Source organism: Dermacentor albipictus, chromosome 3 (genome assembly GCF_038994185.2).
Source record: "Dermacentor albipictus isolate Rhodes 1998 colony chromosome 3, USDA_Dalb.pri_finalv2, whole genome shotgun sequence".
Taxonomy (NCBI): domain Eukaryota; kingdom Metazoa; phylum Arthropoda; class Arachnida; order Ixodida; family Ixodidae; genus Dermacentor; species Dermacentor albipictus.
The window spans coordinates 9,347,957-9,374,946 of record NC_091823.1 but is presented as its reverse complement, the minus strand read 5'-3'; the positions used below and the strand labels follow the sequence as shown (position 1 = coordinate 9,374,946).

The following is a 26,990-nucleotide window of genomic DNA, read 5'->3' as shown; positions in this document are numbered from 1 at the left end:
GCATTGCCATGTTTTGGCTGCGTTCTTTAAGCACCCATGTTTTCTTCACAACCGTGTATTTCTTCGTTAACGAACTCGAGGACATACGTTGATTATGTTAGTTGCGGTGTCTTGTTTTGAAGAAGCGGAAGGACATTAACTTGGGACATAGTGGGAAAATTTTTTGTGTCTTGTGATATTTTGTTGTGTTAACTCGCACTGCTTGAAATAAGTTATTGTTCGCGGCTACGCTCGTACACCCAGCAAAGAGCAAGTATTTTGATTAAAACACTGCTGATATGGCAGAATATTTCACTATGGTATTGACCTGTGGCCGCCGCACTGGAGAGAGAAGTCCAACGATGTCTTGCACTCAAAATAAGTTGTCATGTAAACACAAACATACGGCCGTGCGCTGAGCTGTGTACCGTGTTTTTTTTTCCCGATCTCCGTAGTTTGCGAAGTGGCCGCTTGTGGCAGCACGGTAGGCACGGTCGTTTTCGGTTGCGTTGGAAGGCGCCGGCGATGTGTTGTACCCATAGTTGTATCTAGCGTGCCTGCTCAGGCAGCAAAATTGACAAAATCTTGAAGGCGCCTCCGACGGTTTCGCCAGCCACAACCGATCGTTTTCTTTACATTGGCGCCGTCACAACAATGGCCAAAGGTTCTCTGAAGAGCAGACTTGACGGCAGCAGCCTCGACCTGAGTCTGAACGAGCTCACCGAGCCACCCGTGAAAGAACTCGTAAGTCGTTCACATCACTCGGATTTCGAAGTTTGCATGCACAGTGAGCATCTCTCCTTATTTTCGTGCCATTTGATCTAACCGATGACGTGGCATTGCTCTATAGGCCCCGTGCCTACTAATTAAAGTGCTTGGCCGCGGCGATATACTGCGCCCGGTGGCATCGATTTATTTCCTTTTTTTTTCTCTCAGGCGGAACTACCAAAAGCCGTGAAGCTTGACTTATCTTGCAATAAAATCGCTGCGCTTCCCGTAAGTAGATCTGTATCTCACCGGCAGTGTTAGTGTGCCAGCAGACGATACGGCTCAGTGACATTTGCCCTGCCAAATTGCACTGCGCGTTATTTGTCGGGTGCGGCAAAAGACAGCACGCCGCTTATTGTATTTCTTATGCAGGATGCGTTCTGTGCCTTGACGCACCTCAAGGAGCTCGACCTGAGCAAGAACCAGCTGCGAGAACTGCCGGCGAACTTTGGCCGCCTCAATGCCCTACATAAGCTCGACCTCTACGGCAACAACTTGACGACTCTGCCGTTGAGCATGTGTCGCATGAAAGCTCTTCGTTGGCTCGACTTGAAGGGAAATCCTCTTGAGCCCCGGCTCAAGGCGGTCGCCGGCGACTGCCTCAACGAGAAACAGTGCCTTCAATGCGCCAAGAAGGTAACTGACCTCGAGTGCGCAGCGCGCGTCCTCTAATCTTTGATTTCTGTACGCGCGCTGCCTTGCATCACCACGCCTACATTTCGTTTGATGCGTCCCGCCCATCTGACGCTCACCGTGAGAACCGCCGCCGTATATTCATGCTGCCTTTCTGACTTCAGATCATAAGGTATTTATGTTGCCTTGGTGGGTGCTTGCCATCAGCAATACAATTTCATACTATAATTACTAGAGGGAACTCTGGCGCTAGTGTCTACGGGAGCTGCAATGAAAACGGTTGTACCAGCATGGGAATTGTGGAAAGTACACGGATTTGCCTAAACTTTTTCCGTTTGGCTTCAAACGGCTTTGTTAACTCGTCATATTCAACAATGTATTGCGTAATAAATGATTAGATAAACATCATTAATATTGTCCGACAGTAGGATTTGAACCCAGGAACTCTATAGCACAGAAGCCTGATATAGAAACCATTAAGCCACAGACGCATGTATCGACAAGTGAATGAAACGCCCTTATGAATTTATCGCGGGCATGCCAGTGCCTTGAGACGCTTGGCGCGTTTCAATTCGGCCACCTGGGCAAGCTCAATTGTTGCAATTAATAGCAATTGTACATGTTCGTGGCGTCTTCTGCACTTCGAAGAGTATAGATTGCACTGAAATTTACGACAATAAGGTTTATATAGCATAATATACATAGCCACAAGAACGTTTGAATCCACAAGCCCGAAGATCAGACAAATCCATGTACTTCCCATCATTCCCATTGTGGTATGACTGCAGCACCGGAGTTCCCTCTAGTAATTATTGTATGAAACTCTATGACAGCAACAAACCCGTGTTGCAGCTTTCAGCTTGCATGTGTGTTATTAGCCCCGTGAACTAACTACAGGGGCGCTGCGAGCGGCGCTCGTGTGATGTCAGGCCACGGACTCGCACCTGTCATCTGCTGCAGTGTGGGCGGTGTCTGAACGACTTCTGCAGTCTTTTCGTTTGTTCACTCTAGTTCTCTCTGCTTGTATGCTTATGGCAGTCATCTTAAATATATTGTTGCGACGTCTGCGTTTGCGAAAATTCATTCGAAGAGCTTGTTTCTTAGACAATACAGTTCTCAAACGTGACGCTACAGTGCCAGCTGAAAGAGCTAAACCAGCCCATTGCGGGTTTTTCATGCGCGGATCGGCAGCCGCAATAAAATAGCATATAAGAGTGCACTTATGATGCTATACATGCTGTGGTGCAACATGTATGTCACAAACGCTGGCTATATATGACTTCTACAACAGTTGGTTTTAATTCGTTAACACAGGTCTGCTTACGACGAGGAGTTAATGGTATAATATTGAATTTTTGCATTTCTTCGCAGAAACGCTCACCAGTAACAGAAGGACTTAACACTGCAGTTTAGATTCTGCCAGTACCATTTGCTTCTTTAACTGCTTAACATTAGGCGGTTCTTAACATGTTTATTTTAAATGGTGGTATTTTGTAGTAAACTTAGTGAGGCTTACAGCCCTTTGCAGAATACGAAAAGGAATGTACCAATATATATTCCCTTTCCCGTGCTACACGTTCAACTCACTTTAGCAATTTACTGGTGTTTGTTGCTTCAGGGATATACATGACGAATCTGGTTGGCGAACTGACACAGGCTGCTAGACCCAAATTTTTTTTTGAAGTATGCCTTAATTTTGGATCGTTGGCAGCAGCCAGAAAGAAACCGAAGCATCATTCATTAGTAGTATGGGACATATTGAAGATATCATAATTCCGCAGTGCTGGGTCAAAAACCAAGTGAAATATGTAAGGCTTGTGGTGTTTTTCTTATGGAGGTTTGCGAGGTTCTCTTTTATATGCTTACAAAGCGAATAGTTGTCCGTTTGTATAATTAAACGAAGTTGGTTTGAGATATGGTGAGGCAGAAGGTGCTTGAGTTTTCCTTTTCTAGGCACCCTAAGCTGCACTGCAATACCTCGACTATACTTTATGCATTGCAATTAGTGATGTAAAAAACTGCTTCATTATTTCAATTCAGAGTGGTAATTAACTAATGGGTTTCGAGAACAATGCCTGCCTCGCCATAACGAAAGTCGGTTGCTACTGTTGCATGAGGAGTGTGCCATATTGTTGACAAAGGCTATCGAGTTTTGTCATTGGCTCTCAACCTTAACCACGAAACTTTTCTTTCAGGTGATTGCTACTATGGTATTTGTGAATTAACTATGTAAATAGTGACACGCCATCGTATTAGCAACCATGAGCAATTCATTATGGCGGCCTGTTTCAGAGAGCAGTGAAAGTAGCAGCAAACTTTTTCATATGAAATGCGTGCCTAACTATGTCTTTTGCGCATTAATAAAGTGTCCACATTTGACTAGAACAACTTGCCAGAGCAATGAGAATAATGATGACAACTTCGCTGGGCAGTGTCTAACACAGATAACATGTTGACAGGTACCCAGGATTTTTCTTCTATGTAAAATGCAATGTCTCTCATAGCTAAGTAGTAAGGGAATGTTGAGTGTTTCGCAAAGCATCATACATAACTTCGCATGTTTAATTTGCAGACTTCTTAAGCAAAATTTATGGACGGACATGACGCATATATACATTGTGAAACCAGTAGACACCTCCAACGCTACATAGCTTGCCATATCCAATCTGCAAATTTTCTCGACTCACACACTTTTGAAGAAGGAATTCTGTGGTTCAGGCATGGGCAGCAGAAAGAAGCCAAAATAGCCTTCAATAAGCATGGCTTGAGCCATCCATACCCCAAACATACATGAAGGGAACGAGTGTGCGTGGCAGCTGAGCAAGCCGGAGCGAGTGCCATCCTGGCCGTGACGTCACTCGCGAAAGGACACCACTCCACGTTCTCGCTGCTAATTGCACATGCTTGTGTTAACGTTTTGAACATTAAGATTATAATATAGTCTCAAGGCAGTGGAGTAAGAAGTCGCGAACTGTAAAATAAAAATTAGCCATCGGATATGAGATCCACCACTCAACCAAGCACGAAATCGTAGGTTGGATTTATTTATTTACTTATTTATTTATTTATTTATTTATTTATTTATTTAACATACTTTCAAGGCCCGAAGGCACTACAGAAAAGGGTGGGTGAACATAAAAATGTGTGCAAGATACAAAGACATATTCAACATGGCATTTCATGAATGGTGGTTTTGAAGGTGTCGGTATCCAGGATGGCTGCGACAGTGATGGGAAGGTGGTTCCAATCTCTGCTCGTGCTAGGGATGAATGCAGTGTTACAAAGTTTAGTATGTGAAGACTGCACACCAACTTTGAAACTGTGGTCAAAGCGAGATGATATGTATGACGGTTGGGTGACAAGCTGTTCCTTCAACAAAGGATTGTAGTGGTAGATTTTATGAAAAGCGAAAAGCTGAAACATCTGCAACGGAAAGAAAGTCCTGCAAGTCAAGTGTTGTTTTCATTGAAGTAACGCTTGCATGTCAAACAAGATCAAACGCGCTGCACAATTTTGAATGGCTTCTATGCTGCTGATGAGTGTAATGTTAGCTGGGTCCCAAATGGCGCACGCGTATTCGAGTTTGGAGCGCACTAATGTTTTGTAGAGAGTTAGTTTCAGTGACTATGTTGCAGATGCGAAGTTTCGACGCAAATAGCTCAACATGCGATTGGCATTGCTGCATATAATGTCGACATGCATGTGCCAGGAAAAGTTTCTGGTGATGTTTAATTCTAAGTATTTGTACTATGAGACAACTGAGAGAGGGCTATTATTGAGGAGATATGTATGCAGATTAGTAGTATTAGTACGCTGTGATATGTGCATGCATCTACATTTGCTTAAGTTAAAGGGCAGCTGAAGAGTCTGTCGAATTCAATAAGACGCTCATATACGGATGCGGGAACCTTATAAACCATGTAGGTAAAATTTTTTTTTTTAAATTAGGAGCGATGTAATCGTCGGTTGAAATTGCGCTGTAGCTCCGCCCCCCGTCGAATGCCGCGCGCTGCTGCTGATGATGCGAGCGGAGACCGGAAACTGCAGTGTTGTGATGTCAACTCTAGTGTTTCCATTCCTTCGCAGCGTCCGCGACCGTGCCTGACCGCGCTTGTTTCTGCGTGCGTGCCATCGTAATCTGCTTCGATCAACCCTGCATTCCTTTGTTGGTGCGTCTGCGTGTATGTAGAGTGGTAGTCAACGTGCGTGGTAGTCAATGTGAGTGGTTGTCAACGTGAGTGGTAGTCAACGTAGTAGTCAACAGATGAAGGTCACTACACGTACTGCATGAACCGGGAAGCTTTTCATGCGTTTAAACCGTCTTTGTAGATTGCTGACAGCTTTGGACAGCGCACAAATGCCGACGATCGCATCCCCGCTTACGTTCCACGAGGAGGCATGCAGGAACACAACACTACAGTTGTTTGACCGGAAACGAGCTCACTAGATCGGCGAAAGATCGGCGAGATCACTAGATCGCTTTGCAAAAAACATACTCGCCAAAGAGCATTTCCAACGTGAGGAGATCCCAAGACTTTGCTTTCGTTCGCGTCGAAAGCACTGCTCGCACCAGCATCGTTTGCTTCTTCGAGAGGCCGGCTCTTCGCAATCGGCTCGTACATGTAGGGAGTAACGCCGAACTCCACAGAAAAACGCAGTCTCTCTAAATTTTCCATTACCGTTTCAGAAAAACAGCACCAAACTACCTGGCACCGCACTTCATGTGTAGCGGCAGCGGTCGGTTACTAGAGTTGACGTCACGAGGTGCCCGACCAATCACAGGCGGAAACGAGACGCGCGAGCTGGGCATGTCCGCTGCTGCACTTTTCGTTGAAATAAAATATATTTGCGCTTTCTTTCGCTCAATTTCGATACGATATTCAAATTCGGAGGGTTGAAAACCATTATGTACAAATGTTCACTCATTTTTTCTGGAAAACCTTTCAGCTTCCCTTTAAGCTTCATAGAGCACTTGTTGCACCATAACAAAACATTAGCAATGTCGTCTTGAAGTTTACAACAATCATTTAGGTCAGTAATATTATGATATAGAACGCAGTCATCAGCAAAAAGCCTAATAGTTGAAAATTTCACACAGGAAGCGAGATCATTAACATAGATTAGAAAGAGTAGAGGACATAGGACCGACCCTTGCGGCACGCCTGACATTACCGCGAGGGGCACAGAGGACGAATTGTTCGCGATTACGCATTGTGTTCTATTAGCAAGACAGTTTTGAATCCAGTCCAGTACTAGTGGGTCAGTGTTAAGAAAACTAAGTTTATGGATTAGTAGGTTATGGGACATGGTATCGAAGGCTTCAGCAAAATTGATAAAGATGCAATCTGTGTCAAATCCTAAGTCAGTGTTAGAAAAGAGGTCGTTAGTTAAGCAAGCTAGTTGTTTTGCAGGAGAACAATTTCCTAAAGCCATGCTGACTGTTGTTAAAGAGTTCTTCTCAAGAAAATCAATTGGGTGGGAATAAATTATATGCTCCAGAATCTTACAGGGAGAGCTGGTTAGTGATATGGGACGGTAGTTTTCGGGACAATGTGTGTTACCTGATTTGTGAACAGGAACCACCTTCCAGTTGCTTGGCAGTGATGAGCAGTGTGATTCTTGGTGGTGGATTCTGAAAACCCTAGCGTACCGAGGTGCACGTTATATAAGGACCCTTGTCGAAACATTGGCTCCCTAGGAAGAGGGAGAGCTCTTGTTAAAGTTGAACAATTGCCATACATTATTTCAATCATGATCGGTTTTCTTCTCGTCTCCAAGGTTGTCGAGTACCTTCAGGCGCAAGAATCAGAACTGGAGCGCGAAAAGCAGAAGCATCTCAGGGCACAAAGAGGTGAGCCAAAAGAACTCCTTTTCTTTTTTGTAAAACCAAAAATTCGTGAAGCTTAGCCATGTACAGGTGACTGCCTGTACCATGAGCTGCCAACTGGTTCAAGTCAAAGTATTACATAGACGTAACAACTGCACCTTCAGACTCAAAATTTTATTGCATTTTCCATACAATGTGGAGTATCTGGAGGTATATGGACAACAAGGGAGGACGCATCTGCAACTGTCATGTTTGCACTGAGTTAATCAGCGTAAAATTTAGTATGCTCATTGATGGCACTTTGATGCTTTGATACAAGTGTTTTTAAAGCAAAGCTTTCTATTTGGCTCGTCACGTTGCTTTGTGTGAATGCCTTTCTGGTGGCATAAACTGGGCTGATTCCCGAAGTCAGTGTAATACTAGTGTCACACGACGCACTTTCGGTCATGATCAAGCGTGATTGGAATCGGATTTCTCCATTGCAATTGGTTAATTTGTGCAGGTTCAGGAAAGGAGCCACTCACAATTGAGAAATTCAATCTGGATTGGGCGTGATCACGATCAAAAACGTTCTGTGTGACACTGGTTTAATGAAAGCTGGTGACCTGGTGTTCCGACTCCGATATACCAGTGCATGGTGTCTGTCCCCACAAGGAGTTTAGTGTGGCTTGTAATGCACGCTGACTTTGGAGACAATGCAATGTCGCGGCTGTCTGCCATAGGCAATTTTCAAAAGTTTGGTACAGCTAAAAAAAATAAACACCCAGTAGATGAGACAAATTTCACTGGGTTGTCGATGTTTAATAATGTTTCGATGACGTTGAGCCTTCTTTGTATACTACACGAAGCTTATTTACATAATTACAACCTTGACTGCCCTAACACTCAGCCACGTCCCTCTTTACCCTTCCCCCTTTCAATAAAGTTTATCACCACCACCACCACCACCACTGCGGGAAAAGCTCTCAGGCGATGTTCCTTCTTGAAGCGTTCAATTACTTCTGAGACCAGTTTCTCTGATGAAAGGGAGACCACAATTCCTTGATGACCTTTACAGAGCCAAGCTTCATGGCACCGACAAATACCCTTTGTTTAGTGGGGTGCGGCTGTCTGCTGGAGATGCCCCCGAAGAGCCGAGTGATTAGGAATTGCTGGAATCTTAAGCACACTGAAATAATCAAATGGGCTGCAGACATTTGCTTTTTATGTGGTTTACTGTAATACACTAACCGCACTGTAATGTGTAAGCACAGTCTGTAAGTGTTGCCAATGAACCTGCTTAAAAACTTGCTTGCGAATCACTGACGAGCATCCAATAGAGCTTAAAGTGTTGTATAACACAGTAAAGGAATAATTAAACAGCAGCCTGTTACATCCCATTTGCACAGTGTTTCAAAGCTTGCAAATATAAAAACTTTTGAAGTATCCATCCTTTTGTTCACTGTGCAGGATACTTCTCTTGTTTATGGTAATGCAGTGCTTCCTTTCTTTGTTTCTTTCTTTCTTGCTCTCTTTGCCTTGCATTGCCTAAATTGTGTACAGTAAACAAGAGCATGGCATTGTCTACGTTCTGAGTAGTAGCAGTATATCATGAAGATCATGGATCCCTTATGCCTTGCTAAAACTACTGTACATAGGTTTGTGGCCGCTGTCAATTGTTATGAATGGGAAGCCAAACAAAAAAGGCACATACACGAAAAAAGATGACAAGGACTTCTTGTGCATATCTGTTATTTTTGTGCTCGGATGCATTTCATAACAGTGTTTAACAAAATTGCCCAATGACAGCTTCTACTGGACCACTGCCACAAATTGCATATTGCAATTAAAAAATGCAGGCAGTGTATGGACAAAGCTAGTTGAAATCAGTGTGCCTTCCTGAAGGATGTACGTAGAAGGCAAGCAAGTGCTTGGGGGCCACCGATATCCAAAGCCTGGCTGTTTGTGAGGAACCAATATTCAAAAAATGGTTTTCCCATCCTGGTAAACTTGGGCTTGCCAAAATTAATAGTTGAGTTAGCTACAGTACAGTCTACCTCGACACTCTTGTAGAGGGTAAAACAATGTATAGGTCAGGATGTGAACAAAAATAGGTTACTAGTCAGGGCTGTCTTACAGGTACGTGCATTTTTCTCTTAAAATAATAGAAAGAAGATTTTGCACTTACCACTGCTCTGTTCTTGCTCAAGTCTTGCTGCAAGATCGCATCTTATGGTATGTATTGTTTAATGTAGTGTGTGGCACTGTTGGTTGCCTAGTTTGTCAAGGAATAGCTGCAAATTTGCCTTCATATGCCCCCTTCTCAGTGGCTGATGTTTAAAGCTGGCGGCTGTTTCACTTCTGGTGTCTGCAGTGCAACAGAGCATCATCGCCTTCAAGATTGTCTTCAATTATTCACTCAGGGGTGCATCCAAGAGGCGCATATGGAAGCACCTTGGAATTTTTCTTTTTCGTGATAACCAGGCAAGTAACAGTGCAAACTGATCGATCCTGATCATAAGATGAGATCTTACTGCGAAACCTGAGCAAGAACGAAGCAGCAGTGAGTGCGAAATCTTTCTTAAAAATATATTCTAAGAGAAAAATGCACATCCCTGTACATTCCTTTTCTTGCGTGCTGTTCCTTACACCATTCTTTTGCTCGTCAGGGCACCAGCTCAAACGCAGGTCCCTCTCAACATCCTTGTTCTCCATGACGGCATTAAAAGCAAAACTGCATTACCGTATTTGCATGATTCTACCGCGCCCCCGATTATAACGTGCTGTTATATTACCGCCCAAATATTATGTCTCCTCCATCTTTGATTAAATCGACTGCTATTCCATCTTCTCCTGCCGCTCGTCCTCGTTTCGCGACTTGCAAGGCCCTTCTGACTTCATCGCTAGTTATAGGAGGAGTTTCTGTATCCTGTTCATTATTGTTTCTAATGGTGTGGCAATGCCCCATCAAAACTCCCCCCCGCGAGCTCAAACCATTAATTAGTAGCGAGGAGCTGTGGGAGACTGCCCTGCGCAGCTCCGATCCCACCCTACAGGACCGAGTCCTGAGGTGGGCTGAGGAGGTAGCGGAGGCCTACCACGACTGGTAGACGGACTTCTAGCCACATAATGTGGTGATGGACGCCTGCTGGGACTGGACTACTTAGACCTCCCTCTCTCCCCCCCGGCTCCTCCCCTTTCTTAAAAGGGGAATAAAGTTCATTCATTCATTCATTCTAATGGTGGTACCCAGAGGAGTCAGGATACCTCCATTAGAACCAGTATTGAAAATAAACGGGTCAGACAGGGAGACACAATCTCTCCAATGCCATTCACTTCGTGCTTAGAAGAAGTATTCAAGCTGTTAAACTGGGAAGGCTTAGGAATAAGGATCAACGGTGAATATCTTGGCAACCTTCAGTTTGCCAATGACATTGTTCTATTCAGCAACACTGCAGACGAGTTACAACAAATGATTGAGGACATTGACAGGGAGAGTGTAGGAGTGGAGTTGAAGATTAATATGCAGAAGACAACACAATGATGAATAGACTAGCAAGGGAACAAGAGTTCAGGATCACTAGTCAGCCTTTGAGTCTGTGAAGGAGTACGTTTACCTAGGTCAACTAATCACAGGGAACCCTGATCATGAGAAGGAAATTCATAGAAGTACAAAAATGGGTTGGATTGCATACGGCAGACATTATTAGCTCCCGACTGGAAACTTACCGTTATCATTGAAAAAGAATGTGTACAATCAGTGCATTTTACTGGTGCTGACATATGGGGCAGAGACTTTGAGATTGACAAAGAAGCTTGAGACCGAGTTAAGGATTGTGTAAAGAGCGATGGAACAAAAAATGCTAGGCATTGTGTTAAGAGACAGAAAGAGCGGGGTTTGGATCAGAAAGTAAACGGGTATAGCTGATATTCTAATTGACATTAAGAGAAAAAAAATGGAGCTGGGCAGGTCATGTAATGCGCAGGTTAGATAACTGTTCGACCATTAGGGTTACAGAATGGGTACCAAGAGAAGGGAAACACAGTCGAGGATGACAGAAGATTAGGTGGAGAGATGAAATTAGGAAATTCGCGGGCGCTAGTTGGAATCAGTTGGCGCAGGACAGGGGTAATTGGTGATCGCAGGGAGAGGCTTTCGTTCTGCAGTGGACATAAGATAGGCTGATGATGATGATCCTGATGACCCGAAAATAACTTGGCGCCGATTCTACTATGTACATAAAGTAACGAAACTTGAGTTGATGCGTGACATGTTGAAACAACTTTATGGAACATACAAATACACACAGACTTGCACACAGCTGAATCTTAGCGGCTAGTCACTATCAGAGTCCGACAACACCTTTTCGCTGTCTACCGACCACAGAAAGTCATCTTAAGTTCCATCTAGTGCATTAGAAATCCCACACGTACTGGAAAATGGTGAGCCCAAACTAAGGCTTAAAAAAAACGTCTTTCTGTGGCACTCTGGCTAGCTACCTTGCATTGAAATTTTTATTTTAGTAAGAGTAGGTTTCGTTCTTGATTTTGAGTAGAATTAGCTACGTTTGTAATGCGCATGCAAATTTGAATGCACTTGTTATTAAATAAAGTGCGCACTAGAATAGTGCAAATACGGTACTCTTTGCAAGAAGTGAAGTGCGCGCTTCCTTGCAGTGTGTGTGCTACATTATTGTTAAGTGCATAGTGTTGAGTAAATAGGATGGAATATAGCCATGGTTCTGATCGCTTTGCGCAGGAAGGGCTGGAGATGTTGATGAGGAGTGCTCATGTTTTCAGAGCAAGAGGCACTGCGAAAAGCAGAAGAGGAGAAGGAAGCGGAACGCCAGAGGCTAGAGAAAAAGGCTGAACGTGAAAAGAAGAAAGCAGAGCTGCGGCAGAAGAAAGAGCAACAGTTCAAGCAGAAGCAGGAGCTCATGAAGGAGACGGAAGTGGCACAAGGAAAACTGCAGCAGTCTAAGAAAGGCAAGTGCCGTGCTGACTGCATTTAACTGCTCACAGAAGCACCACTCTAACAGATAAATTTGCTGTGAAAGCATGAACAAACACTGAAACATAGGTGCTGCAATACAGGAACACAATGTACGGTTGCCAGGTCCTGCATTTTGAAATGTCATGGTGCCACCCCGCCCTTACTTTTGTCAGCTTCTTACGTGTGGGAGCTCTACCCTTGACAACAGTGGCAGATATTTAATTTTGAAATGCTAAGCTGTCAATTAGCTTGACTTAAGTTTTGCTTTTACCCGAACAGGGTAATTCAGAGCACCTATTTGCTGCAATTTGATCTTAAAACATTTATGAACTTCAGTTTAGACTAGCTGGCCTCTAATTTCTGGCAAAAGTGCAAAAGGAAAACGTGTCAGCTATTCGAAGCATTTGCCATCACTTGAGAGCAATAGCTTTTCATAAATAGCAGGCAACACTATGAAGGTTAAAGAGGCCAAAAAGTAGTGCATCATATATGAAAGAAAGATGTTAGGTACGCGTCATGTAATTCAGTGTAAAAGTAAGTCTGGTACCTTATGTTGCAAAATATGATATATTGCATTATAGTTCCGATCACTGATCTCTGAGGCTTGTTCTGCCGGGCCGCCCGACTGAGACGACGCATCGCCGTGTTTGCGTGACGAAAAGTGGAAACGCTACGTTTTAACCGATGTGTACGCAATAAGCTGGTACGGCTTATGCGGATACAAAACACATTATGTTCAATGGCCGCCGAGTCGGGGATTTGACATTACTACTTTTAAAACAAAACTACTGTTTAAGCGAGTACGGTTTAACGAGGTTTTACTGTATTACACTGTCTTCCTAAGGGCCTTAGGCACAATGAACTGCTGAGCCTCTCTGCATGAGCTGAATACGCATCTTCTGTACAAAGGACGATTGTGCATAACAAACTCAAACGTAGTGCGGCTTCTTTTCCTTTTCACTAATTCTTGTCCTTGTCTTGCTCCTCCATGAAATCAGCAAGCATGATTCTTAGCCACTGAATTGCAGGTACCTTCAGGGCTACCGTGGGTGCCTTGCTCTGTGTTTGGGCTCTGGTCCGTACAGCTGACAATATAACGGGATGGCATACCCCAGTTGCCGCTTCTCGTGAATTATTGATGTATAGCTGTTGCTTGCTCACTTCTTGACGTGGTTGTTCACCACAGTCACTCATCTCTCTTACTGCAATAGCTGTACTTCTCTTCCAGCTCCAATCTGGATCATCCACTCTCCATACTCCAGATACATTTCCTAGAATTAGATCGTATAATGGCTCTTCAAGGCATTGTGCCTTAAGCCACCTGGTATAATACGGTGTGGAGACTTGGATACAGCCTTCAGGTAGGTACCTCACTGTGTTGTCAGCCAAGGTAACATGCGTTAGCGCTCCTGTCAGATCTTCATCACGTACCAGGCTCCTCTTTACTAAAACTGTATTGGTGCTGCTATCTCTTGGCACCATTACCCGTTGTCCATGAACCTCTCCTTCTACGACAGGTAGAGCTTGTTCCTTTGGGTCTCCTTCCTTCCGCTTTTCCCTCAGTACCTGTTGGCTCTCGTGGGCCTGGTTCATTTCTGTTCGGTCACGAGTCGGTTTCTCCGCACTTGCCTATTTTACACGCTGTTTTTTGTGATGTGCCGGACCTACACTCATTTGCACAATGTCCCTTTCTATTGCATAATTAACACATTATTTGTTGGTGAAAGTGGCTGTTCTCTATGTGACAGTTAACGGCACAGTGCCCGGTACAATTACAGAGGAAACACCTTAACTGGGGTGGGCGCATGGTTCCCTGAGGCTCTTATTTCACCTCGTCTACTTTCTCTCTGGCTAGGCCCTCTTTCACTCTTCCTAATGTTGAATTCCAATGGCGGAGTCGGAGCAAGCTTTTCTGCTCGTTTTGGAGCAAGTTTGTTCCAATGACAGAGTGAGGGCGGGAGTAAGGTGTTCCAATGTGAGAGTCGGAGTGGATTCAGAGCGGGAGTCACTCCGTGGAGCAGAAAAAGATGCTCCGCCAATATCGGCGGAGTGGACCGGAACTCTGCGCGACGTATCTCCCTTACCACGTTTGTCTGCTGGGAGGCGCCACCGGTCAGGACTCGCGAGGAAGCAAAGGCTGGTACATGCTTGGCGAGATATCCATTCCGCACTTTTAAAAATACAACAGGTGAACGGCACTGAAGAGACAAATGACTGGTGCGGCGGTGCTGGGAGCAAACAGCGGAGGGAAATGACAACACGCAAGGTATCCTGGGTAACTATGTCATAGAAGTTCCGCTTCCGCCTTGCTCCGGCGGTGCAGGTTGTGTTCCACTCGCGGATTTGGAGGTGTTGCACTACGCCAGAGTCGAGTGCTCGCTCACGGAGTATGTCGGCTGCTCCGACTCTGCCATTGGAATTCAACATGTAAGTTTCTCAGCCCCTGTGCCTCCAAAAATTGATCAGCGTGTTCGGCTGGATCGTTGAGAGAATCCAACTTTCTCTCTTTCAGAAAGACACCCAGATTATGACTATAGCAAGCTAAGAATTGCTCACTGACCATGCAATCACGAACACCCGCATAAGTCTTCACGACATTGGCCATTTCCACCCACCGGTCAAAATAATTTGACAGGCGGCACTCAAATTACTTTCCCGTTTCTGCGTCTTCCAGCTTGCAGTTTCGGAATCGCTCGTGAGAAGCTTCCACTGTAACTCGGAATCTTTGTAGTAGTGCTTACTTAACCTTGTCATAGTCTAGGGAGTCGGAGGCAGTCATCCTCCCAAAGACACTCAGTGACTCGCCTACCAGGCAAAGACTTAGGGCTGTGGCCCATTCGCTCCGGTCTCAGCCTTGTCCTAGGGCTATCCTTTTGAACTGTTGCAAGTATGCATCCAAGGCATCACGCTTTTCATCGAATGGTGCCATTAGCTTACGCGGACAGATTTAGGTGACTGTGAGACTGTGAGACTGGAGACTGTGAGCCGGACGACACTGACGCCAAACTCTCATCATCACGGCGACACTCCGTTACTTGTGCCAATGTCAGTTTGAGTTCTAAAATTTCCTTCTCTCTAGCATGCACTTCCCGTGCTTCCGCACGTTCAGCCTCGCATTTTATTTGGAAGATCTCTCTCTGTTACTCAATAAATTTCAGTGCTTCATTCTTCGAAAAATCCAACTCTTTCACTAAGGCTAGAGTCTTGCCCAATCCATTTCCGGATCACAAAAAATTCGTGACGGGGCAGGAAAAATCAATCCTGGCAAGCTCGCCAATTGTCACGAATTTCAGCACTCCAGAAATGGACAGAGACACAATTCAAATATGTTAAAGAATATTTATCTTGAATAAAAAAAATAAAAAATACAAAAAAACAGCAAGCTACTGACACACTATAAGCACTATACACATACGGGACACTCCAAAAACTAGCTATACACATAACAAACAAACCCTCAACTACATATTGTTCCTCCGCTTGACTAACCAACGCAACGTCACGAGCAAACAAACATTCTGACCGTCACCAATCGTGCTGGACTCCGGCCCAGCGTGGCAAAGGACATCGGCCTGCATGGTTCCGACGCAGCTTGGGTTTGAGCTCCGACGAGAGCGATGGGGCTGTAGTCTTCCGCAGAGACCTGCGTGGCACCGGACGCGGTCTGGGCCAGGCGATTGCCTTCGTGGCACGGGGCAGCTACTGGTTACGGCAGTGTGGGGTTGGAGAGGGCCCGCGGAACACAGCCACGGCAACGCATTCGAGGCTCGGGAGCTGGAGTTGTCGCTGGCTAACTCACAAACGTCCCCTCTCCGGTCCGTGGTTCCCGAAGCTGCTGCCTCCTGTCTCCAGAGCACAGCTGGAGATGCCACTGTCTTGCTTCTTGACCACGTCAGCAATGCCAGCTCACCTTCGCCTGCATCCTCCTTTTTCTTAATTTCTGCTTCTTCTTCTTTCGCGCTTCACGTGCTTCTCGCCTGCGGGTCCCTTCTCTGTTTCGTCGACCGGCGTCTTCGTCTTTTTCACATTGTCATGCAGGTCTTGCCGGTGACTCATGACACTTCTATAATCACACTATTTGTGTAGCTTCTGCAATGTTGCCTGCTATGTATGAAGTGGACTACAGTCAACTTCCGTTAATTCAACCCTGATGAGACCGACGAAATCGATGAATGATCCAACAGGTCGAATTAAACAAAATTTAATAAAGAAGAAAATTTCAAATACACCGCTGATTCATTTGGCAATATTTGCCCCATTCTAACATGCCCCCGAATCAAATGCGCGTCCTCTTTCTATGTGTCCAAAGTAGAAAACTAATATAGAAATTAAATGACATTGAAGCTACTCTACAAAGTATAAATCCAAGGTGCACCCAACTTTTCAACAAAAGAAAAGGGGGGGGGGGGGGAGAGGTCAAATATGTGTTGCTCGATGGCAGCCGGTTTTCTAAAGTGAGCTTCGGCCATGGTTTTTAAAGAGAGATTTGCCGCATGTCATCTTTGTTATGCAGCAAAAAGCATACGAACGCCACGAAGGTGGTTTTGGTTTTGTATTCGGTTGCACTACGCAGACAAGTTCCAGCTCAACTATTTAGGAAAATAAAGGCGCACATGAGAATTGAGCAAATACTGTAATCAGACATTGTAAGCCACAGTTGTTGGCGGAGGATGATGCGTGTTCAACGCATTCACTTTCCACGAAGCTCCACTGAGCTGGACGTTGCCACTAAAGGGGTTGCTTTTGGTGTTCATAGAAGTCAGGCGCATGCATGCTGACTGATCAAGTTCTAGTTATTTGGCGAAGGCCAGTTTTAGGCCAGGACTGTCGGTCGGTGTCGAATTAACTGGAGTCGAATTAATGGGAGTCTACTGTGTGGTATTGGTCACGGCGGCCGCAATTCGATGGGGGCGAAATGCGAAAACACCCGTGTACTTAGATTTAGGTGCACGTTAAAGAACCCCGGGTGGTCGAAATTTCCGGAGTCCTCCACTACGGCGTGCCTCATAATCAGAAAGTGGTTTTGGCACGTAAAACCCCATAATTTAATTTTTTACTGTGTGGTATTAAGAAAGCTAGTGATTGGTTCTCAAGTGGCATATGTTCATTAAAATGCTGTTCCCAACTTTAGCTTACTTCGTAATGTCTGGTGATCAGCTGTGGTCAAAAATGAGAAATGTCTCAAGCCAAAGTTTCGGCAAGGAGACTCGTCTCTGTGAGACTTCAGGAAGACATTGTAACCTTGGCTCCAAAGACATCACTTGTCCTACCACTGTCAATCACTTCATTTGCATCTTTCTGTGAACCCATAATCCTGTTTGGACACATGTCTCGTCATTTCAGGATGCCAGAGATTATTTGTTGCTGCACTTGTGTTGTCTGGTGTTGTCTCACTTTCTTGCGCTGTTCACATAGTATTCACATAGATATGTACCAGCAAATTCAGTTCACAAACCGCCCACAATAATTTGTCGCCAGCCTTTCTGTTGAGTCGTGCTTTCTTCTGGCCGTGTGTACAAGATTCAACACAATGAGACCAGTGACTGACTCTCCTGGCTTGTGTTGCAGATGGGAAAGCAAGTGCTAAATCAGCTCCTGGCAACAGTAAGCGTGGAGGTAAGCATACATAACTTGAAGGATAATTTGGCAATTTCATCTTATTTACGTATTAATTTTTTTCTTTTATGTGCTAGTGACTGCCCAGTGGCTCTTAAGTCTATCGTGCAAAAGGAGGTAGCTGCTACTCACAGCAATTGAGCGTAGTTCTGATCTGATTTGCCTTATTTTCTGGCTCGCTTGTTTTCTAGTTTTAATCTGTGTGTATGCAGGATCAAGCTTGCAAACAATTTGTTGCTGCAATTCTTTAAGGATGCACTTAATTGTACTGAAGTGTGAGAATTGAATAACATCAGTCAGGCGAAATAGCACACTTCCACCAATGCTAAAGCAGCAACACGTGCACTGAGTGAGCTTGCACAAATGAGTTTGTACAAAAGCTTTCTCAAACAGTTAGAATATTTAGGAAGTAAAGCCACACATATGCAATGTCATGCACAGTCACTGCAAATATGTAAATACTGCAACATGATGCATTTGCTTTTCTTTGTTATCGCTGCCAATGCAGCATCTTATCATATTGTGTTTCGAAGAATATGTTCTTGCATTACCTGCATACATTAATGCGCCCAGTGTGCTCTCGTAGTAGTACTGTTATCTCCCTATCCGAGTGTGTCTTTATGTCAAAAGTTACAGTTCATTCATGAACATCTGCTGTCCTATACGTGTGTCGCTCAGAAACTTCTATGTTATTGTCATGTTTGTATCAAATAGCAGCTGAACGACAGCTGCTTCAGTTCTTATTCTCCGATATCTATTGTACTTATCACAATTGTCGCTATTCATTCAGTCCTTTTCTTTATGGGGCCAAATTCGCCCAACAATGCATTTCATTTTATTTGGTTAATTACTTTGTCGTCCCCTTGTTCCTGCACTGTGGGACATCTGCTGGAAGCGTTGCGTATGAAGCATGAAGATATAGTAAACAGTACAGAGCAGTTCAGTTAGGAATCTTGCAAAGCAATGTGTATGAAAAAGCAGCAGTCCGACAGTTGCAGGCAAATGACGAGGCATTTGGGCTTAAAAGGTGGCTTCTCTAATGCGACTAATTATTTGCCAACTCCAGGGAGTTGGTGCTAATTAGTGCCCAGTTAGTATAGTCGTCTACATTGTGCTTTGCAACATTGTACGCTTGTACTCTGCAATTGAACATGCAAGTAAAAAACAATGGAACATATGATGTAGTGTCAGTGTCAGTGTAGTGTAGTGTCAGTGTAGTGTATGATGTAGTGTCTGATGTAGTGTCAGATGGAATGCCTGCTGATGTTTCCTGGATGAAGTGCCTATTTTCGGCTTGTCTTTAAAAGGACACTAAATAGCCAGACTAAATCAGTTTAGAATAATCGTTTTTTCTTCAAAACTGTTTTCATTCACTTGGTGGGAAAAAAAAGATTGATCATTACTGAAGACGATGTAGGCCATACTTTCTTTAATATTGTGTCCAATCCTCAGCTCTTGTATTTACTGTGTTTCGGCATTGCTGGAGCATTACAAGTATGCCAGTTCTTTATGTATTGCTCAAGCATACCTATGTACTGAGCTGTCAAAAGAGCCTTCCTCCCTTCAAGTCGTAATTCAAACCTAAGTGTTATAATTAAGGTACAGTTTGTTTCACACTTAGGGGAAAACTCGGAGCGCATTGCATCGGCGATGCGGCGAGCGCTGGAGTCGGGCAGCGGAAGCAGCTCTCGCAGGTGCAGACGCTCTAGGGGTGGAGTCATGATCTGCGTTGTCTGCTATGGCGGGGCGCGCTGGCCGCATTGTCGAGAAGAGTGCTACTGTCAGAGGCAGTGCGCGTATTGCCACATCCTATATGGTCGCCGCGGGTATGTGCCAGGCGATGAAAACGACGTTGAAGTAGCGCGAGAGTACAAAAACAGAGATGACAACGACGTCGCGTTGACTGCTCTAAAAAAAAAATTGGAGGACACTTAAGCTTCGCCTTCAAGAGTGGAACGCGACAGCGTTCCCGTCGACCCGCCAAGGGGTGTAAGACAATGGGCTACAGGGCAGCCATCACTTACGAGGCGCGCCGCATCGGACGGGGTGAGCGTCGAGCCATATGGTTGAGCAATGCGGCGTTCGGCGCAGCAACGAAACGTGCGCCTGAGCAAGCGGAACGAACCAAAGAACTCGATATCTCGGAGGGGGAAATGATGCACGCCAGCCAAACGTCGTGATCGGCACGGGCAGAGAGATAGACAGATAGTGATCTAAAAAAGGAAGGATGCTTGATTCTGCAGAGGGAGCAAGGCGAAGCGTTGTCAGGGGAGAGAGAGTCCGGGCCGCGACCAGCCTCGCACCGGTCCTCGCACAGCTCCAATGCGCGCGTGGCGCGCCATCTGTCGGGGCAGCGCCGTACATGGAGAGGAGGGGGTCTTCTGTGTTTGCCGCAAGATGGCTCTGCGTGTGCGGAAAGCGCAGAAGAAATGCAGCGGAAACGCACTTCGCTACCCTTGTAATTGCGACTTCTGTAAGTTACATGTTCATAATTACCGATACACACCGCAGTATAACTTTCCACGGCTCATTTCGAAGGCAACACCGCATTCACTAGAGGCGCTTTGTACCGCTTGGAAGCATTGAACTCGTGGCTGAGTGGTAGTGTCTCCGTCTCACACTCCGGACACCCTGGTTCGATTCCCACCCAGCCCATTTTGGAAGTTGCTTTTTATTTATGAAGTGCCTGCCGTGATTTATCGCTCACAGCCAACGCCGCGGACGCCGACGCCAACGACACCGGCTTTTCTGCAACACGAGCTCCTTAACGCTATCGCGTTAAAAGTGCTTTCATACGGTCTCTACACCGGCTTTTCAGTCTCCTACAAGGCTGTGACACTGGTGGAGGTGCGAGGTAGGATTGCTTCATGCTCGGCACCCCTTCACGGAACCATACATTGAACGCGGAATCACCTTCGTTCGTCGAAACTCCTGTTCACCGGTACAGTCGCTGCCTGCTAGGCCCGATGCCCGAGTTCTACCCTTTGCAAGACCCTGCTGGAATGCGTCTACCTACTTCCGCTACGGCTACTGTAACTCCATCGCAGGTGACGCTGCAGAATCCTAAGATACCAGAAAGTTTCCATGGTGACGCTTTTGAAGATGTCCAGGATTGGCTGGACCAATTTGAGCATGTCGCCAGTTATAATGACTGGGGCTCCCAGCAAAAGTTAGCTAATCTCTATTTTGCGCTTCAAGACAGTGCGTGGACGTGGTTTGTGAACCGGGGGAGAAGTCTGACCACATAGGATGCCTTCCACACCCAGCTGTTAGACACATTCACTAGTAGCAACCGAAGAGACAACGCACAGCGCCTGCTCGAATCCCGTTTTCAAAAACCAAACGAAAGCGTTGCCATGTTTGCAGAAGATATGACCTGCCTTTTCCGCATAGCAGACCCTGACATGGCCAAAGAAAAGAAGTTACGCTATCTCATGCGTGGAGTGAAGGAGGAACTGTTTGCCGGACTCGTGAGGAACCCACCGACGACATTAGCTGAATTCACAAAGGAGGCTACTGCTACAGAACGGGCACTAAAGCAATGCTACCGTCAATATGATCGCACGAACTCACCAGTGAATGCTTCAATTCTACCCGAGAGCTGCGGCATGTCTCTGCGTGAGGTCATCCGAGAGATTGTGCAAGAGGAGATCTGGCAGCTCAGGATTTCTCCTATGGCACCAGCTGTGGCTTCTGTCGCTGATATCGTTCGGGAGGAAGTTTGACCGGCCTTTTTGTTGCTCGACCGGCAGGCGGTGCCACGACAACTAACGTACGCAGAAGCTGTCTGTCGTCCACCTCTCGCGACTTCGATGCTGCTGACACCATCAACCACTACGACGCAGCCATCACCGCTACCCCCGACGCCATATTTTCAACAGTCACAGCCGCAGCCAGCTGTGCCGTATCGCCGCCAGCCGATCGCTGTGCCTTGGTCTTACGGCGAATCCCCTGTCGGCTAACCACTTCGAAAGACCGATTTGTGGCGCGCCGCTGACCGCCGGCCGCTATGCTTTCATTGTGGCAAAGCAGGACATGTTTATCGCACGTGCCACTACTGTGCAGCCGGGTATCCAAGGTTTCCCAACTGCAATTACCCTGTGTTTGATGCTGCACGTACCTTCGACGAAAATTCTACAAACTTTCAGCCGGAAGGTTCAGCGACGCCTCGATCGCGTTCCCCTTCTCCGGCTTGTTATACCCCATCGACTCGTCACAATTTTTCTTACGCCTCCAGCAGCAGGTCCTCTAGCCCACGCCGGGGAAACTAGAGGCAGTGACCTCCGGAGGTGAGGTTGCAAACCGTCTAGCTTTCCAAGAGCCCCCATCACCGACGACTGATGACTCTAAAGCTCAGACGACTCCAACTACACCCCCTATAACAGATGCCGTCAGCGCCGATCTTGTCGTTTGCATTGACGGCCACCAAGTGGCTGCTCTCGTCGATACTGGTGCTCATCTTTCGATAATAAGTCAAAAGCTGGCCGTCAGGCTGAGAAAAGTGAAGACGCCGTGGACCGAACCCAACATCAGAACTGCCGGCCGCCAGTTGATGACGCCGATCGGAAAATGCACAGCCAGAATAGTAATCGCCGGTGCAACCTTCGTTGCCACCCTCGTTATTTTCTTTGAGTGCTGCAAGGAACTTACATTGGGGATGGATTTCTTGAGAGAGTACGGTGCAGTGATTAATGTCCGTGACCTCGTCGTCACATTTTCTGCGAGCTCAGACGACGTCAACCCCGCGGAGCACCAGCGACCCCGCTTACGTATTGCCGACGATGACATCGCGCTTCCGTCGCGAAGCTGTTCTCTCGTACCTGTTATCTGCGATAACTTGAACACCGTTTATCGACGCACTGGTACTGAGTCAAGGCGTTTCCATCGCCAGAGCCGTAATTAACGTACACGACGGACGTGCTGAACTCCTGCTGACGAATTTTACCAGGGAACGAGGACACATTGTTAAAGGCACGGCTGTTGCTTACTTCGACGAACTTGCCTCAATACAAGATTGCCTCTCAGTGGAGCCTGCGACGTCCACCGTAGCTATGTCTGCCCCTGTGGTTGATATCAGTCGCACCTTGTCACCCGTCGAACGCAACAGCCTTCTTGAGCTCATTGATGAGTTTAAGAGCTGCTTTTCATCCACGTCACGAGTAAGCCAGACGTTGCTCACTAAGCACCGTATTGTCACCGAAGCCGATGCCAGACCAATTCAGCAGAATCCTTATCGTGTAGCACCGAAAGAGCGCGAGGCGATACAAACACAAGTGAAGACGATGCTTGAGGACGGGGTTATTCGGCCATATAAGAGTCCTTGGGCATTGCCTGTCGAGTTGGTGAAAAAAGATGGTAGCCTGCGCTTCTGCGTCGACTATAGAAAACTCAACCAGATTACAAAGAAAGACGTTTATCCGCTGCCGCATATCGACGATTCACTGGACAGGCTGCGAAACGCAAGTTACTTTTCGTCTATGGACTTGAAAGGCGGCTACTGGCAAATAGAAGTTGATGAAAGAGACCGTGAGAAGACCGCTTTTGTGACGCCTGACGGACTTTATCAATTTCAGGTGCTCCCCTTCGGTTTGTGTTCTGCACCAGCAACGTTTCAACAACTAATGGACACAGTACTCTCAGGCCTCAAATGGCAAACCTGTCTGGTGTACCTCGACGACGTGATTGTGTTCTCCGTCATGTTCGAGGAACACTTACCGTTTACTGTTTGTACAGACTGTCTTTGAAGCAATATGCTCAGCTGGTCTAACTTTAAAACCTGAAAAGTGCCATTTTGGCTTTGAAGAACTTCAATTTCTCGGTCACGTTGTCAGTCTGAAGGTGTCCGACCTGACCCTGATAAAATCTCTGCCGTTGCTAATTTCCCAACGTCGTCAGATAAAAAGGCTGTGCGATGTTTTCTGGGCCTTTGCGCCTACTACCGACGCATTATTGCGGAATTTTCGTGCATCGCATGGCCATTAACACATCTAACCAGAGAAGATGTCCACTTCGTGTGGGGTAAAGACCAGCAACGGGCATTTTACGACCCACGGCAACGGCTGCGGATGCCTCCTGTGCTCGCACACTTTGATGACGACGCTCCTACGATTCTTCATATCGACGCTAGTAATGTCGACCTCGGCGCAGTGCTTGTACAGCGGCAAGACGGCACCGAAAGAGTGATTGCTTACGCCAGGAGAACGCTATCAAGGATGGAGGCAAACTACTCCACTACAGAAAAAGAATGTCTCGCAGTGATGTGGGCCATCCTGAAATTTCGGCCATATTTGTATGGTCGGTGTTTCACCGTTGTCAGTGATCATGATGCACTTTGCTGGCTGACTAATTTAAAAGATCCTGCTGGTCGGCTTTTGCGCTGGAGTCTTCGGCTCCAAGAGTTCGACTTCACGGTTGTCTACAAATCGGAAACAACACACCAACGCCGACTGCCTTTCTCGGTCTCTTGTTGAGACTACAGTGCACGACGATGATGACGCGGCTTTTCTAGGCGTGCTAGATACTGTCGCTGTTTCACACCACCAATGCGAGGACGCAGAACTTGTTCCTCTTTTCGATTACTTAGAGGGAAAGACAAGCAGCGTGCCGAGGTTATTCGCGAGAGGGCTGTGTTCGTTTTGCTTGCGCCAGGACGTTCTCTATAAAAAGAACTTTTCACCTAGTGGCAGCAGCTACCTACTCGTCATTCCCGCATCTCTTCACGACGAAGTCTTACATGCCTGTCACAACAAGCCGACCGCTGGTCACTTGGGCTACACCCGCACATTGGCGAGAATTAGGCTAAAGTACTATTGCCTGAGACTTGCGTCGATCGTGAAACGTTACGTACAAACATGCTTGGATTGCCAGCGCCGCAAAGCCCTACCCGGCAAGTCAGCTGGACTGCTGCATGCTGTTCAGATACCGCAAGTACCGTTCAAACAAACTGGCATGGACCTTTTAGGTCCGTTTCCACTGTCTGCTGCCGGAAATAGATGGATAATTGTCATCACAGATTATCTTACTTGATATGCCAAAACAGGTGCTATCTAACGTGGAACAGCAGTCGAAGCAGCACGATTTTTCATCGAAGCTGTTGTCCTAAGGCATGGTGCTCCCGCAGTGGTCATAACAGACAGGGGATCTGCGTTCACGGCTGCACTTCTGGACACCGTTTTGCGACTAAGTGGTACCACTCACCGAAAGACCACGACTTATCATCCCCAAGCCGATGGGCTGACAGAACGCTTGGATAAGACTCTGGCGAACATGATGAGTATGTACATCGACATCGACCACAAGAACTGGGACGAGATTTTACCATATGTTACATTTACGTATAACACGGCTCGTCATGAGACAACACGCGACAACACGCCTTTCGCATCAAATAAAGTCCGAGCATGTTGCGCATAGTTTGGTGTCCCTTTCTTGTTGCTGCATATTACGGTAACACACACAGTGAAGAAATATACGTGCACGCACTAAGTACCCCGGTACACTAAGATATACTTCATTAAATTCAATAATTATTTACATCTATGCTCATTATACCAAGTTTAGTTGTGTACGTACTGCAGAACAAGAGAAACCTGAACAAGTTGATGAGCATTCATTGTGTAAAAAATTTAGGTGTTGATGACAGAGACATATGAAAAATAAAAAGGACAACACAGACTATCAAGCCCAGAGGCATTCAGTATCAGTCAACAGTCGGTGTTTGTGTTGTGCCTTTTATTTCTCTCATGTCCGTGTCATTGGCGCGTAACCTTTCTAATGGGAATTAAGGTAGCCTGTGTGTCACTTTTTCACTACGTCAAGACATGTTGCTGTGCTCTTGCTGTTCCAGGGTGCTTCTCTATGCTGATGACGCTGCTCATCACCTTGCTTCTCTTGGCGGCCTCCCTGTTCAGTGCGGTTGTGGTGTACTCATTTTACAAGCACAAATATCCCATCACATGGCCTTACATACAAGATGTGGTACACCAGCATTGGCGACCGGTGCAGCTTTACCTACTCCAAGGCTGGGACTTGGCCAGCGTGCAAGTACAGCTGTGGACCAAAGAGATTATCCGTGTGGTCCAGTCGCTCGGTGCAGTGAAGGCCAAGAACTGACGATGGATTTGGTTCCCTTCACTTGTGCGTTCCATCAATACATTCAGTTTGTCCTGTCTTCAAAAATGGCTCAATCCCAGCCAAAGCGTCCGCATTTCGATGGGGACGAAATGCAATAACACCTGCTTACTTATATTTTCAAGAGCCCCAGATGATAAAAATTAATCTGTGGTCTCCCACTATGGTGTGCATTCAGATCATGGTTATGGCACATAAAAGCCCAGAATTTTTTTCAAGAAGGCTGTTAGGGGTGTCTGAATTTTCGAAATTCTGAATGCGAATCCGATGCATCTGATTCGGTTTGAGGGCGTGATATCCAATTATATTAGAATGTATGAGGTTAGCACGATCATTGAAGCCTGCCCGTCGTAGAGCAGGCCCATATGCATGTGGTCCTCTGGCAGTTTCAAGCAGTCATTGTAACTCTGGTAACCTTTCACTTTTTCCTGATTTACATATTTTAATCTGCGCCATTGAACGAGCTCTTAATAGCATTGCTGCAGTTGCTCTAGGTTTTTTAAGTACTCTTGAAGCAGAATACTATCTGTATTCAAAGCCTGCATTTTCCAAATATTTAATTGAATTTGAATATTTAATTATGTTATGGATACCCCTATTTTATATTTGTAAGTGCCAAAACTATGCAAGGCATCGCTGGCCTCTAGGGAGCACCGCATGACACGGAATACTTGAGGCACAGTTATTAAAGGTTTGTCATTCACTGCTCGCTTCGGAGTGGCACACAGTTATTGGGCATTGACAAAACTCATGCTTTGATGGTTACTTTGTGAATAAATGTAATCTTTATAGCTTCTTTTTGTTTACCTGGAAACTGCATTTTGGATCCTAGGGGATTTGAGAAAGTGCACTACTTATGGAGATAGCCAACAGTTCATTAAGCCTATCACATTCATATCGGAGAAAACCAAGCGCCTGCGGGCATCAAGGTTTGTGCTAGTATAAGTTCTTCATGGGTAGCAAAAGAGGCAAGTGCACTGGCACATTGTATGTGTGGGGCTGGAGAGGCGATAATGAGGCTGGTTGCTGGCACTTCTCATACACCTTTGGAAAATTGTGATAATT

At 45.9% G+C, this 26,990-nt stretch overlaps 1 protein-coding gene across 1 annotated transcript; it reads left to right on the top strand.

Moving 5' to 3' along the window:
• The first annotated feature begins 443 nt into the window (after positions 1-443).
• LOC135919559 (leucine-rich repeat-containing protein 59-like) lies at positions 444-26,721 on the top strand. The gene is made up of 7 exons (XM_065453466.2): positions 444-723; positions 916-975; positions 1,120-1,383; positions 7,159-7,231; positions 11,987-12,172; positions 17,748-17,795; positions 25,642-26,721. Exons 1-7 carry the CDS (start codon positions 634-636, stop codon positions 25,905-25,907), a joined length of 987 nt encoding a protein of 328 aa, XP_065309538.2. The 5' UTR covers positions 444-633; the 3' UTR covers positions 25,908-26,721.
• The last annotated feature ends 269 nt before the right edge of the window (positions 26,722-26,990 follow it).

Coding starts and splice junctions, on each gene's coding strand:
- LOC135919559 (XM_065453466.2), top strand. CDS start 634: ATGGCCAAAGGTTCTCTGAAGAGCAGACTTGACGGCAGCAGCCTCGAC. Junction 7,232..11,986: donor GCATCTCAGGGCACAAAGAG/GTGAGCCAAAAG, acceptor TCATGTTTTCAG/AGCAAGAGGCACTGCGAAAA. Junction 17,796..25,641: donor TGGCAACAGTAAGCGTGGAG/GTAAGCATACAT, acceptor TTGCTGTTCCAG/GGTGCTTCTCTATGCTGATG.